The sequence below is a fragment of the Chrysemys picta genome, unplaced genomic scaffold, assembly GCF_011386835.1.
Source record: "Chrysemys picta bellii isolate R12L10 unplaced genomic scaffold, ASM1138683v2 scaf344, whole genome shotgun sequence".
Classification (NCBI taxonomy): Eukaryota; Metazoa; Chordata; order Testudines; family Emydidae; genus Chrysemys; species Chrysemys picta.
In genome coordinates, this window is record NW_027053051.1 from 23,062 (window position 1) to 35,614 (window position 12,553).

At 49.8% G+C, this 12,553-nt stretch overlaps 2 protein-coding genes across 2 annotated transcripts; both read right to left on the bottom strand.

The window, feature by feature from the left end:
* Positions 1 to 3,893: 3,893 nt before the first annotated feature.
* Positions 3,894 to 9,273, bottom strand: LOC135978622 (maestro heat-like repeat-containing protein family member 7). Its single transcript, XM_065579498.1, has 6 exons — positions 8,844 to 9,273; positions 6,442 to 6,606; positions 5,702 to 5,857; positions 5,180 to 5,302; positions 4,451 to 4,550; positions 3,894 to 4,037 (listed from the first exon to the last, which is right to left on the bottom strand). Exons 2-6 carry the CDS (start codon positions 6,553 to 6,555, stop codon positions 3,967 to 3,969), a joined length of 564 nt encoding a protein of 187 aa, XP_065435570.1. The 5' UTR covers positions 6,556 to 6,606; positions 8,844 to 9,273; the 3' UTR covers positions 3,894 to 3,966.
* Positions 9,274 to 10,050: 777 nt separating this feature from the next.
* On the bottom strand, positions 10,051 to 11,245 carry LOC135978623 (maestro heat-like repeat-containing protein family member 7). Its single transcript, XM_065579499.1, has 3 exons — positions 11,082 to 11,245; positions 10,384 to 10,521; positions 10,051 to 10,214 (listed from the first exon to the last, which is right to left on the bottom strand). The coding sequence occupies exons 1-3, from the start codon at positions 11,234 to 11,236 to the stop codon at positions 10,079 to 10,081; spliced, it is 429 nt and encodes a 142-aa protein (XP_065435571.1). The 5' UTR covers positions 11,237 to 11,245; the 3' UTR covers positions 10,051 to 10,078.
* Positions 11,246 to 12,553: the final 1,308 nt, after the last annotated feature.

Sequence of the window (12,553 nt, forward strand, 5' to 3'; positions counted from 1 at the left end):
CAAGCTTGTCGCATTCGGGGGTCATATTTGAAGTGGATATTTTCATAATGTCTTCCAAATGGTCGTCAGTCAGAGAAGAATGTTGCTTGTTTTTATTCATGTTCATGATGGAAAATGTTTGTTCACATATGTAAGTGCGTCCAAAAATGCTGAATGTTTTCAGTGCAACTTCATTGTCCAGACTTTTGTAGAAGTGCCGCAAGCTGCTTTCTCTGTGCTTATTTCGGTAAACTGCCGAACACTGAAGTTCAATAACCTCCAACTGCAAATCTAGTGGCACTTCCTCTGGATCCACAGAAAAGGGATCTTCAATCAGCTTCAATTGGACGTCTTCTTCTTTAGACAAAGTAAGTCTTCTGTCAAATTCTTCAATCAAAAGAATGATGTGCTTTGCATATTTTTCTCCTAACTCGGCGTGTTTGTGCTGAGGGATACGCTGTGCACAAGTGGGAAAGTGACACATTTCACCTTTTGACAGCTGACTTCTGAAAAGTTTCAATTTCATTTTGAAAGCTTTCACTGCTGCACACATTTGAAAGATAAGTTGATTTTTTCCCTGAAGTTGAATGTTGAGATCATTCAGGTGTGCTGTAATATCACAAAAGAAACATTGGGACTGCGCCACTCAGAGTGGGCAAAGCTGGAGGCTTTCCACATAAAATGCCAACGTTGTATATTGGGCATAGAGTGGAATGACTTCATTTGCAAAGCAGATGTTTATGGTCGCTCCGGTCTACAGACTACTGGGGCCATTGTCCGCAGACGCCGTTCTGAGTGGCTCGTAACATCCGAGAGACAATTCCACCAATCAAGGGGTGCAGGCAGCCCAAAGGCAGGCCCCCTATTACATGGGTGCCTCAAGTTTATTCCGACGTTGGGCTCTCGGCCCGTCAAGCACAGGAACGGATCAATGGTGAACAACTGCTACGGCCGACCGTTCGGCTAAGCGTTGAAGAAGAAGTATGGATTTAGGTATCTAACTTTTGACATCCATGTTTGAAAGTGTTGGCCCAAGTGTCTAAAGAAAAGTGAGATTATATAATGTCAATGGATGGAGAGATGAAGGGTTTTATTTAACTGTCCAAGGGGAACTAGAGGCCTGGATCATACGAACAGCCATATTGGATCAGACCAGTGGTCCATCTAGCCCAGCATTCCATCTTCTGACAGTGGCCAGTGCCAGATGCTTCAGAAGGAATGAACAGAACAGGGCAATTTATCAAGTGATCCATCCCCATCATCCAGATTCCATCTCTTCCTACAAGGTCACAAAGACTGTATCAGAGATCGGAGGCTAATCAGAAGAAAGGGAAAAGGTCATTAATGCCGTGGCTGATGTAATGAACCAGCTCTCTTGCAACTCGTTCCATTATGGAAGGAAGACAGAGACGTGAGAGCAAATGCCCTTGGTTTTACACTAACAGTCTTGTCACCTTTTTGTTTAGCTGGAGCCAGTAGCCATCATTCTGCTCAGTACTGGGGTCACTTAAACTCATCCCCAGCTGCCTACATCTCATGGGGAACAATGCAGGTAATTACCACAGGATCATGCAGGCACTGGCTTCGGCGCTGGGGTGGTGGCTCAGCTGACCTCCTCCAGTCACCAACTTCTCTGTGGGAACTCAGGGCCCTCCTGAGACCCATCGGTGGCTTTGGGAAGGGTCCGGGCCACCCAAGAGATCTCTGTCAGGAGCATTTTCCCTTTCCTCCTGGCCAGTCAAGCAGCAGAACAGCTTAGTTAGCAAATTTTCAAGAAAGTGAGCACTGAGAACGATACAGTTACTAAAGTAAGCTTTAAAATTTCTAAGGAAATTGCTGCTGCTGGGAAATGCTTCACAGAAGGCGAGTTATTAAAAAAGTGTATGTTGATTGCTATATCTGAGTTATGTCCAGAAAAGAGGGGAATATTTGAGAATGTCAGTCTATCACGCATGACTGTACGGAGAAGAATAGCTGACATTTCTACCAATTTAAGTGATCAGTTAAAGCAGAGAGTCAGTGAATTCTGCTTTTACTCCCTAGCTATGGATGAAAGCACTGATTTAAAAGACACTGCCCAACTTCTTATTTTTATTGAGGTAGTGATAAAAACTTTGAAATTACTGAAGAACTTGCTGGCATGTGCTCCATGACGGGTCGCACAACCGGAAAAGAAATCTCCAGTGAAGTGATAAAGTGCATGAATGATAAGTCGGGATTAGATTTCACAAACTTGGTGGCCATTTGTACTGATGGTGCTCCAGCTATGTGCCAAAAAAATGTTGGAGCAGTTACTCTTCTTGAAGAATTTATCGGGAGAGAAATAACCAAACATCACTGCATTATACATCAGCAGGCAAAGTCTTAAAATTTGAGCATGTAATGTCAGTGGTAGTTTCCATTGTAAACTACATCCGTTCTAGAGGACTAAAACATAGGACATTTTGAGCCTTTCTTGAAGGGGTAGACACCGAGTGCAATGACTTAAACTACCATACAGAAATGAGGTGATTGAGTCGAGGAAGAGTGCTCCAGCGTTTCGTTGCTTTGAAAGAGGAGGTAGCAAAATTCCTAGAAAATGGGCCAATAAAATTCCTAGAGCTTGAAAATGAGTCCTGGAATCAAGATCTCTTTTTCTTTTGTGATATTACAGCACACCTGAATGATCTCAACATTCAACTTCAGGGAAAAAATCAACTTATCTTTCAAATGTGTGCAGCAGTGAAAGTTTTCAAAATGAAATTGAAACTCAGGGCCCTCCTGAGTCCCATCGGTGGCTTTGGGAAGGGTCCGGGCCACCCAAGAGATCTCTGTCAGGAGCATTTTCCCTCTCCTCCTGGCCAGTCAAGCAGCAGAACAGCTTCCTGAATCTAGCTCCTAGGGTCTGAGGTGACTGGTTTCTGCCACCATCCCGAACTTGCTGAATGGCCCGTGAGACACTGAGACGGACAGAGGAATCCGGATCTTGCTGCAGGCCACTGAGAGCTGAGGCAGAGAGAGGAAGCTCAGGTCAAAACACATATCGTATTAGCATGCCCTAGCACCTGCACCATGGGCCTCTGTATCTTCCACAGGGGCGGCTCTATGTTTTTTGCCACCCCAAGCACGGCAGTCAGGCGGCCTTTGGTGGCATGCTTATGGGCGGTCCGCTGGTCACGCGGATTCAGCGGCGTTTCTGTCGGTGATCTGCCGGTCCCGCGCCTTCAGCGTACCTGCCGCCGAATTGCCGCCGAAGCTGCGGGACCGGCGGTCCTCCCGCAGGCATGCCGCCGAAGGCTGCCTGACTGCCGCCCTCACGGCGACCGGCACGCCGCCCCCCGTGGCTTTCCGTCCCAGGTACGCACTTGCTGCACTGGTGCCTGGAGCCGCCCCTGAACTTCCACAGCAACTAACTCCTCCCAGATGCTCTGGACCCACCAGGGCTATCAGTGTCATCGCCATCTGATAACCGCTTAAGTCCTCAGGGACATCTGCCCTTGGCAGCACCATCTTCCACTGCATTCTGGGGCATCCACCTCCTTAGCACCATCTCCCTGACACATGCCAGGGCCTCTCACCCTGCCTGGCATTTACTTTCTCCTGGTAAAACCTTCTGGCACCTGGAGATGGAAGTGACGCCTGACATCAGAGAAAACAAAGCTGGGACTGATGTCCAGGCTCTCTCAACAGCTACCTCTGGCCACGTCTAAATTGAACTCAATGCAGCAGCATGGCGGGGGAGTTGCACTTTTTCCTAGACTGGTTCACAAGTGGGAGGGATAGCTCAGTGGTTTGAGCATTGGCCTGCTAAACCCAGGGTTGTGAGTTCAATCCTTGAGGGGGCCATTTAGGGAACTGGGGTTTAAAAAACAAACAAACACTATCTGGGGATTGGTCCTGCTTTGAGCAGGGGGTTGGATTAGATGATCTCCTGAGGTCCCTTCCAACCCTGATATTCTACAAGGAGCATGAGCTCTCCTTCCACATGCAAACACAGCCATGTGGCAACTACTTACACTGAAGTATCAGCTCCTTCTCTTGCCTGACCGTGGCGGGCTCCGAGCTTTGAACAGTGCAACCTGGAACGTACAATGGAAATGAATCTTGCAGGAGTTTTCACCTCCCCTGGGGCTACCTTTTAAAAAATGTCAGTCTTTCCAACAAGCAAAACAGCTTTCAAGTGGTCCCTGGGATAATCAGACAAGTCCACAAGCTCCAAGACAAAGAGGCTCATGTCTTGGAAGATACAGAGAGCCTGATTGCCAATGGCTATGGTATTGCTGCAGTCCCGCAGGGATTCCAGTCGGTGGAGCTAGAGGGTAGGGTTGTAATTTGCTCCAGGCCTTTTGATATAATCCCCAGCCCAACTGCCTCAAGGACAGGAAATCTAGACACTGGGATCCTAGGGGGTTAATTCTTGCTGCTAGTGCCCTCCAAGCAGAACACGGGACAACCTCTCAGATAGAAGTTGCTTAAGAAAAGTCGTGGTTACCGATAAAGATGGCTGCTGCCCGTCGTATTGGAGCCTGGGGGCTTTGGAGGTGATCCAGACATTGGAGCAAGATGTCAGATACGCTCTTGAGCTTCAGCACCTAGGAATAGAAACCAAAGAAGCTTCTCGTTGCTGGGGCCGCAGGGTGAGGAGAAGAGAGATTTCATCTCCAGGTAGCTGCTTGGCTTGGAGGGGTGGGAAGAATGCAGCTCCCATCTCCATGTATCCTGGGGGCGACCATCTACATGCCAGGGAGTCATTAAATGACCATTTCAAAGTATCACCAGACACATTGCTGGTGTCTGAGCTGCTGGCACTGCAGGGCTGGAGCCTGGCACTAGAGAACACTGAAGCCCGGTTGTATGGGCTTCATCTGGGGAGGACATTAGAGAGGGTGCAGAGCATAGGAAATACGGTGCAGAAGTGGCCAATGGGCTGGGGTAAGGTGAAAAATGGGGACATCCAGTTTCCTGCAGGATTCGGAAGGCATTTTTGCCATCAACTGATTCTTTATGTTGTGAGCTTTCACCTCCGTACTGAACTCCTGGCCAGGTCTGGCTGTTCAGATCTGACAGGCACTGGGAGGAGTGGGGGAGCTGGGTGCTTCTAAGAGGAAGCCAGAGTGCAGTATGCTAGTACTAGACATGCAATCAGAGCAGTGAGTGAGGGAACACGTTTCCGGTCCCACATCTAGAAGCAGCACTCACGAGAAGCCGATTGTTCACTTACAGAGTGCTGGCAGATCTTGTCCACCACCCGGGGATGGGTGTGCCAAGCCTTCTTGCTGTTAATCTGCTTAGGACAAGACCATCCCAGGAGCTGAAAACACCCAGCCAAGGCTTTCTGACACCTCTGCAACACAAGATGGGACAAGGAGAGTTTGCATCATGAGAAGAGCTGGAATCTGTGGTCACTCTGCAGTGAAAAGCCAGCTGAAATGATCAATGAGGGAAAGGAATGTGGGGGTCACATGGTATCCTGCTGACCCTTGGTGTCTCTTTGTTCCTATTAGTGGAGGCTCCTGGAGTTTGATCTTCATGGTGGCTGCAGTTCAGTGACTTAGGAAGTGGCTGCTGGGAGCCATAAAACATCTCCACTTGTGTGTCCATTGAAGGCCAGGGAACTTGCTTGGGTAAGCGGGTAGGGCTGAGATTTTTCACTTTTGGGAGGCGGCTCTGGAGACAGACCTAGCAGGAGAGCTGGAGCAGTCAGGGCCTGCTGCACCAGGGAGCATATGGCAACGGGACTCACCTTGCCCACGTCAGGGTCCTCGTCCTGTAAGTGAAGGAGCAGTGGGACCAGGCTGCGGGTCACTTCCTCCTGCAGCAGGGGCTTCTGCCTCCTCTTCACTGTGTTAAGCAACTCTGTAAAGAGCATGATGGCAGCAGAGCGCACCTGGGGTCTCACCTGTGATGGACACACAACCATGAGGGGATCTCACCGAGGGAGCTTCACACTCTCCTTACACGGTGAGCTCGGCACAATGCAAACCACAGATAGGGGCCAGTCTGACTAATAACTCCATGGTCTGCCCACCAAGAGGGCACCCATTTGCAGAAAGGTTTGGGTGGAGGGGCAGACAACACAGGTTAGGACAGTGGTTCCTAAATTTCCCTGGAGGCCTCCTGTAAGTGCTGCTCCATCCACAGTGAAGGGCTCTTTGGAGGGTTTCTTTAATGGGTTCAACACTTTCATAGTTTCATAGCATTTAAGGGTCATTCATTCATCTAGACTCCAAAGCACAGGACATTACATTTCACCCCATGACCACTACATTGAGCATGTTAACTTGAGTTAGATTAAAGCATATCAGTCCTCAGGAGACCAAACGGTTGCATGCCACACACAGAACACGAGAGACCAAGGTGTCACCAATGCCTGAGGCCCAGGCAATGGCTCGGAACTGATCAGGTCAGATATGCCACCACTACGACTCCAGAGTCACAACACTGCCTGGCTGGGGATGGGCAGGTCAAGAGCCCCTGACTTACAGCATCGAGTAAGGGGATTAGCTTCCTGGCCACGCTGGTGAGCTCACTCCCATCCAGGCTCTGCAGAAGGTTCTGAACAGCTGAGATGGCCTCCAGAATACTCCCATCGTCCATCTCATCCGAGCCCCAAAGGATGGCAGGCAGCAGGGCCTTGACTTGTTCCACCTACACACACACACATGGGGGGGCTCATCAGATCTCCCAGCCCTCCAGTGAGTACACGCCACAGTGCCAGGGCTGTGTTTATTCTACCCCATGGCACCAAGTCAGAGAGAAGCTCCGTCTCCACAGTTGGAGGCGTGGTGCTTTAGAATCGATGGGGATGCCTGACGAGGCAATCAGTGAATCCTAACCCCGTCCCGGGTCGTTCTGGTGTAGGGTGGGCAAAGTTGTGGTTTGCTTCGGGGCTTTTCTCTCTTTTCTACGTGCTATTAATTATTATTATAGCAGATGCTGGCAGCAATCTCCATAGTTAAGGCTGGTACACAGTTTCCATTTTAGTTGCTCCTTTTGATACGCTCCTAAAAACATTCCCTTTTTGGATGGAAATGTTCCATGCTGTCTCCCCAGTCAATTGTGATTTTTTCCTGGGGTGATTGTGTCTCTGAGCTGTAGGACAGTTTTTCCACTTACAAACAAACAAACGAAAACTTCTAGCCACCTTCTTTTCCCATGCAGACAATCCCCCAAATGGTGAAACTTGGGGAAAAAATCAAACCTGGCCCATGGGGTGTCCTAGGTGAGAGCTGAACCCTCTGCAAAGTTTGAGAAACTTGGACCTGATAGTGCAAGGCATTGAAATATCATTTGGGGGCAGGGTCACAAACACTCTTTAAGAGAGTGCTCTGCCTCTCTCAGGGCCAGAGACTTTGGGGCCAGCCAGCTCCATGCATTAATCAGATGCAGCGGAGGAGGAGAGAACTATTTTGGGCTGTCAGGAAGGAAGGGGAAGCAGGAGCAGGGGGGAGTGGCTCCTAGAGTACCCTGGGAGGGAAGGCAGGGGGAATCTGATGAGGGAAAAGGGCCTCCAGGGAGGAAGCCTTGGGAAGCAGTCCTCCCCCAAGAGAACAAAGAACTCCGCAGAGCCTGGGGGCAAAAAGCTTGCAGAAGGGGTGCCCAGGAAGGGGGCCAAAGTTAAGTTTTCTTATGTTTACTAAGGACAGGGTGGAACCTTTGTTGAGTGAGCTCAGAAGAGGAGATGTGGTAATGGCAGAAGATCCTGTTTCTGATTTTTAGTCCATTGGACACTGTCAGGTTTGATTCTGAGGGTTTTATCTTTGGCCTTCAAAGGCTTGTTTGTCTTAATAAATGAGCCTGAATAAGGGTGTTATTGAACGAGGTATTTGTGAAGTCAAGCCGAGGAGGGGAAAACTGAGGCAGTGCTGCAATGTTGGGTCTTGCCACTGGAGGGGGCTATGAGACAGGGCCCTGTGTGCTCGCTAAGGTCTTTAGACCAATCAAGGTCTTCCTTTGTGACAGCACCAGGAATGGTCTCTCCAAGAAGGAACAGGAATGCTGCTGGGGTAATTTGCATGGGGGAGAATTAGGGTTACCATATCTGAACTTTCAAAGAGAGGACACTCCATTGGGGGGGTAGCCCTGCCCCCTAGCCACTCCCTCCCACTTCCCGCCCCCTGACAGCCCCCCCAGAACCCCCAACCCATCTAACGCCCCCCCGCTCCCTGTCCCCTGACTGCCCCCCTTCTCCAACTCCCTGGCCCCCTTACCGTGCCACTCAGCTTAGAGCAGGTGTCTGGCTCCACGCCCCAAGGAGCGCCCCGCCCGAGCGCTGCCGAGCGGCGTGCTGTGGCTGTGGAGGAGGGGGGGAAGCGGGGGAGGGTCTCTGGCCGCCGCTGCCAGCCCTGCCGCCGCGTTCCCTCACAGGCGCACAGCCCCGCCCCCCAGCGCTGCCAGGCGGCGTGCTAAGGCTGCAAGGGATGCGGGGGGGGGGGGGGGGCAGGGAAGGGGCTTTGGCTGCCGAAGCCCCAATGCGAGCAGCGCTCGGACGCCCTGTCAGCCGCTTTTCGGTCGATAAATAGCCGACTGGGGGGAAATTCCGGACATTTTTAGATTTTTAGAAATCCCCCCCGGACGGCTATTTAAAGAGCGAAAAGCCGGACATGTCCGGGGAAACCCGGACGTGTGGTAGCCCTAGGAGAATGATAACGTCCACCTGAAATCCAAGCAGTAAAATCCCATCTAAAATACTCTCTGAGGAAAGATCTGCATTGAGAGGCCGTTGTGATCCCCGTTCCTGCTGGGGAAATGGAGGCACCGAGAGGGTCAGCAAGCCAGCAGCAGAGGTGGGCTCAGAACACTGTGCCTCACTGCCTGCCCAGAACTCAGTCCACTGGGTCACAGCCACCTCGTCGTTTTCCAGTTAACCAAGCCTGGGCTCTCACCTTCCCTGGTTGGGTTGCCAGGATGCCGAGTCCTCTTAGACCAAGTGAACGGAAAACTGGGCTGGGGTGTTTTGTCCACTCCTCGAGACGGTCCAAAGTGTCTGGATTCTTGGCCTCTTCGTAACGCAGAAGCTGAAAACAACACAGAGCGAATCAGCAGCAGGGTGCTTACTGGAAAACTTTGTGTGTCGGTTCTCTGGAGAGCATCATAACCTCCATGTTGTACTGTCCATTGCTATACATCAGCCCCACTTTGTGTGTGACACCCAGTCCTCCCACTGACTTCCTGGCCGTTAGCACTAGACTCAGCCATAGGCGCTGGCAGAGCTGCTCTACCCTCCAGGAGAACATGTAGGGCAACAAAATGTTCAGTGACCATTTGTATGGCGGACTCTTGTGCATCTGGGGGTTTGCCAAGAGCAGCCGAACCCCTCGTGGTGACCCTGTGAAGCAGAACAAGCCGCTCTGAGATAACGCGAAAGCTGGGACTGAGAAATCAAACCCCTGAGTTGAAATCCTGACCCCACTGAAGTCAGTGGAAGTTTTGCCTTTGATCTCAATGGGCCCAGGATTGGACTCCTGGTGAGGAGAGAATTAAACCCCATCCCTTAATGAGTTAGATGAGGAGACAATCCCTGAAAACTGTCAATAGGAACTAGCCAGACAGAACCCGTGGAAATGGGGAGGACAACCTAGCGATGGACTATAGAGCCACCTCATTCCTGGTGATGTGCCTCTAACTAACCCATCCAATAGAGAAGGTTAAAGATTGCTCGCCACATTCAGAGCTAATGATCCTGCATCTGGGGGAGCTTTTACCATGATCCTCTCTCCTCCATACCCACTCTCAATGCCCCTCTTTGCTTTTCCTTAGTGACTTCGCAGGGAGGAACCTTTCATGGACCTGCAGAAAGGCTGATGCCGACAGGAGACCCAGCTGCCCTTCGGGAGAGTCCAGGCTGATGCTGTTCTACAGAACCTTAGTTTCTTGGATATTCTCATCAGGCTCCTGATTACAACTTTGGAGCAACCAATGATCCCCTAAAGGATCCATCTCAGATTTTACACTGAGCGTGCTGGGACAGGACTGGGGGAGCTAGTCAGTGCTGCATGGACACCTGGCAATGTGGACATGACCAATAAAGCTCATCGTTTATGTAGCGCAATAATGAGTCTCAAAGGCTTGATTTAAGGAGTTGCTCACTAATCTAGGACACAAGACCCAATTGCTCTCATCAGCTAATGAAACTTACTTCTACAAAGAAGGCCATCATGGTCAGCCTGTGTTTCTTATCACCTCTGTCGAGGAGCGGGATCACTAGGTCCAGCAGCATCCTTGTGGTCTCAGGGCAAGCATAGTGCACCATGGCTCTGTGACACAAAGCAGAAATACCTTTGATAGTAAGGGAAGAAGCACGTTCTGCAACAAGGGGGTGAGGGGTCAGCTTGGGACCACATGGCAGCCCGAAGTGAGGAATGTTTCATTTTGGAATTGCCCCCACTAGCAGGACTGACTGCATGGAAAATGCTTGTGTATTACCTGGCCAGCAGGCTCACCCCATGGAGGTGATCTTGGGGGCTTTGTAGGAGGATCCAGCCTTGCTCCTTCTCCATAACAGTCAGCTCGGAACGGCAGCCAACACAGAGAAGCAGCATCTTTATAGCCTCCACTGCAGAGCTAGATTCAAACAACACACCAGCGTGACTGAGTGCCAGGAGCCCCCTCATGGTAGGTCTGTCAGGGAGTGACGGATTCACTTGTGTGTGGAAAGACACACCAATGGTTTAAATAGAGCTTAGGAAGGCACAGGTTCGTGACTGGGGTTCCTAGGCACTATAGTAATACAATTTAATAATATGAAGAAAGAGAAAGAGTTCTGAGCAAATCCTACAGACAATTGCACATCAGCACTAGGGCATGTCAATGTCACAGAACAGGAGAAGTTCCGCCCTTTAGTGTCGGACCCACATTCCTTTGACACACTGGCAAATTGGCTCCCACTAATTTCTCCCCATAGCTGCTGGGATAGTCTTTCTACTTCCTCTGCAGTGCATTGGTCGGTATGTCATTTACCACTGAGAGACACCCTTGCAACCTAAGCCCTGCCTGCTAACTCCCTCAGAATTAGAGAGTTATGGAAAACCTGCAGGGGCCACATGAGAGCTGGAGAAGAGAACTATGACTTCTCTATGACTGTCCATGTAATTAGACCGTTGACTTTCCAGTAGGCGCAGTACCTGGTGTGGAGGCTCTGCCGGCTGCTTTCCCTTCCAGAGACTTTATCCCCTGGTATGCTCTGTCCCAGGCTGAAATGGATTTCAACAAGAAGCGCCATTAGCAGCTGAGGATAGAGGCGGGTTGTGGCATCTCTGGACTTGCTCACCGAGATCATCTCATAGAGGGCGCATGTAGCCTGAAGAGGGAACAAGACAGACACAAGCTTACTTGGAAATCCTACTCCCTCCTGCGTCAGTTCTCAGGACTTCCTGCTTCTGTGCTATGAAACTCCCCTGATTCATGGAGAAACAAACCGAGTTAAACTGCCCTGAGCAGCAGGGCGGGGGAAGCCGGGCACTGGCAGGTTGAAGGCTTTGCCTTGTGGAGTCTGATGACACTAGGCTGCATTGCCACACAGGGGACCTAGCTTTGATTTCGGATCTCGCAGAGCTTCCTGACCTGCAGGGGCTGCAGAGACAGCATGCTTGGGGTGGGGGTAATGCCTCATGGGACTAAGAATGGGAGAGAATAAATTAATGAAGAGAAGAGTGGCTCTTTCATCAGCTTCCTCGGCATCTTTCTTCTCCCTCATTTGGACTTCCACCGTCATTCTTTCATGCTTGCATTGTTTCTTGGCTTCCAAGTGCCTCAATGGGGCCTTTTCTTCTGCATCTGGGGTCTAGGGGGGCTGAGACCCTGCTTTTTGGTCAAAGTCCATGAGCAAATCTCTCAGTTCGTGTTCTGCGGCTTTCTTCTTAACAGATAGCCCCCTTTCTTTACATACTTTTTCAAGTTCTTTTGAGTCAAGACTCTCATAGGATTGTGATTCACCCATTGTAACTCATCTTTAACCCTTAAAACTCTCCATATCAAATTTAAACTTTAAATAGTGTTGGGTTATGATCTTTAAGCCCAATTGACCTGTGGCATGTGACTCCTGTGCTGACTACGCCAATTGTCACGCTCTCTGGAGTGGTTCACAACTGTGAATGCCAATCTTAGATCATACTGTCATAAAACAGGGCAGGCACCCCAAACTAGTAGTATATTCTATAATTGGATTTCACAAAGCCAGTAACAATTGTGCATTCCTGGATCACAGTACCAGTTTTACCAAGGACAGTCTTACCACAGACATTCCCCTTAGACATTCCAGCCTATCTTGCCACCCAGACAAACTGAACTTTGTGATTAAAGGTTATTAAAACCAAAAATCACACCACATCAGGTTACTCCCAACCCCAAAGGGTCAGTCACTTACCCTAGGTCAATTGGTACTCTGGATCTCACACCAAAAACAACACTGGCAGCCAATTCTCTAGTAAACTAACTAAAGATTTATTAGCTAGGAAAAATAAATGAGAGTTATTGAGAGGTTAAAGCAGGTAAAATACATTAACAGGTGAGTCAAACTTTGTAAATCCCAAATGATAGCGGAGATGTAGTAATCTCTTGGTTTCCTAAAAGTCTTTTCAGGAACCCAGATGTTTCT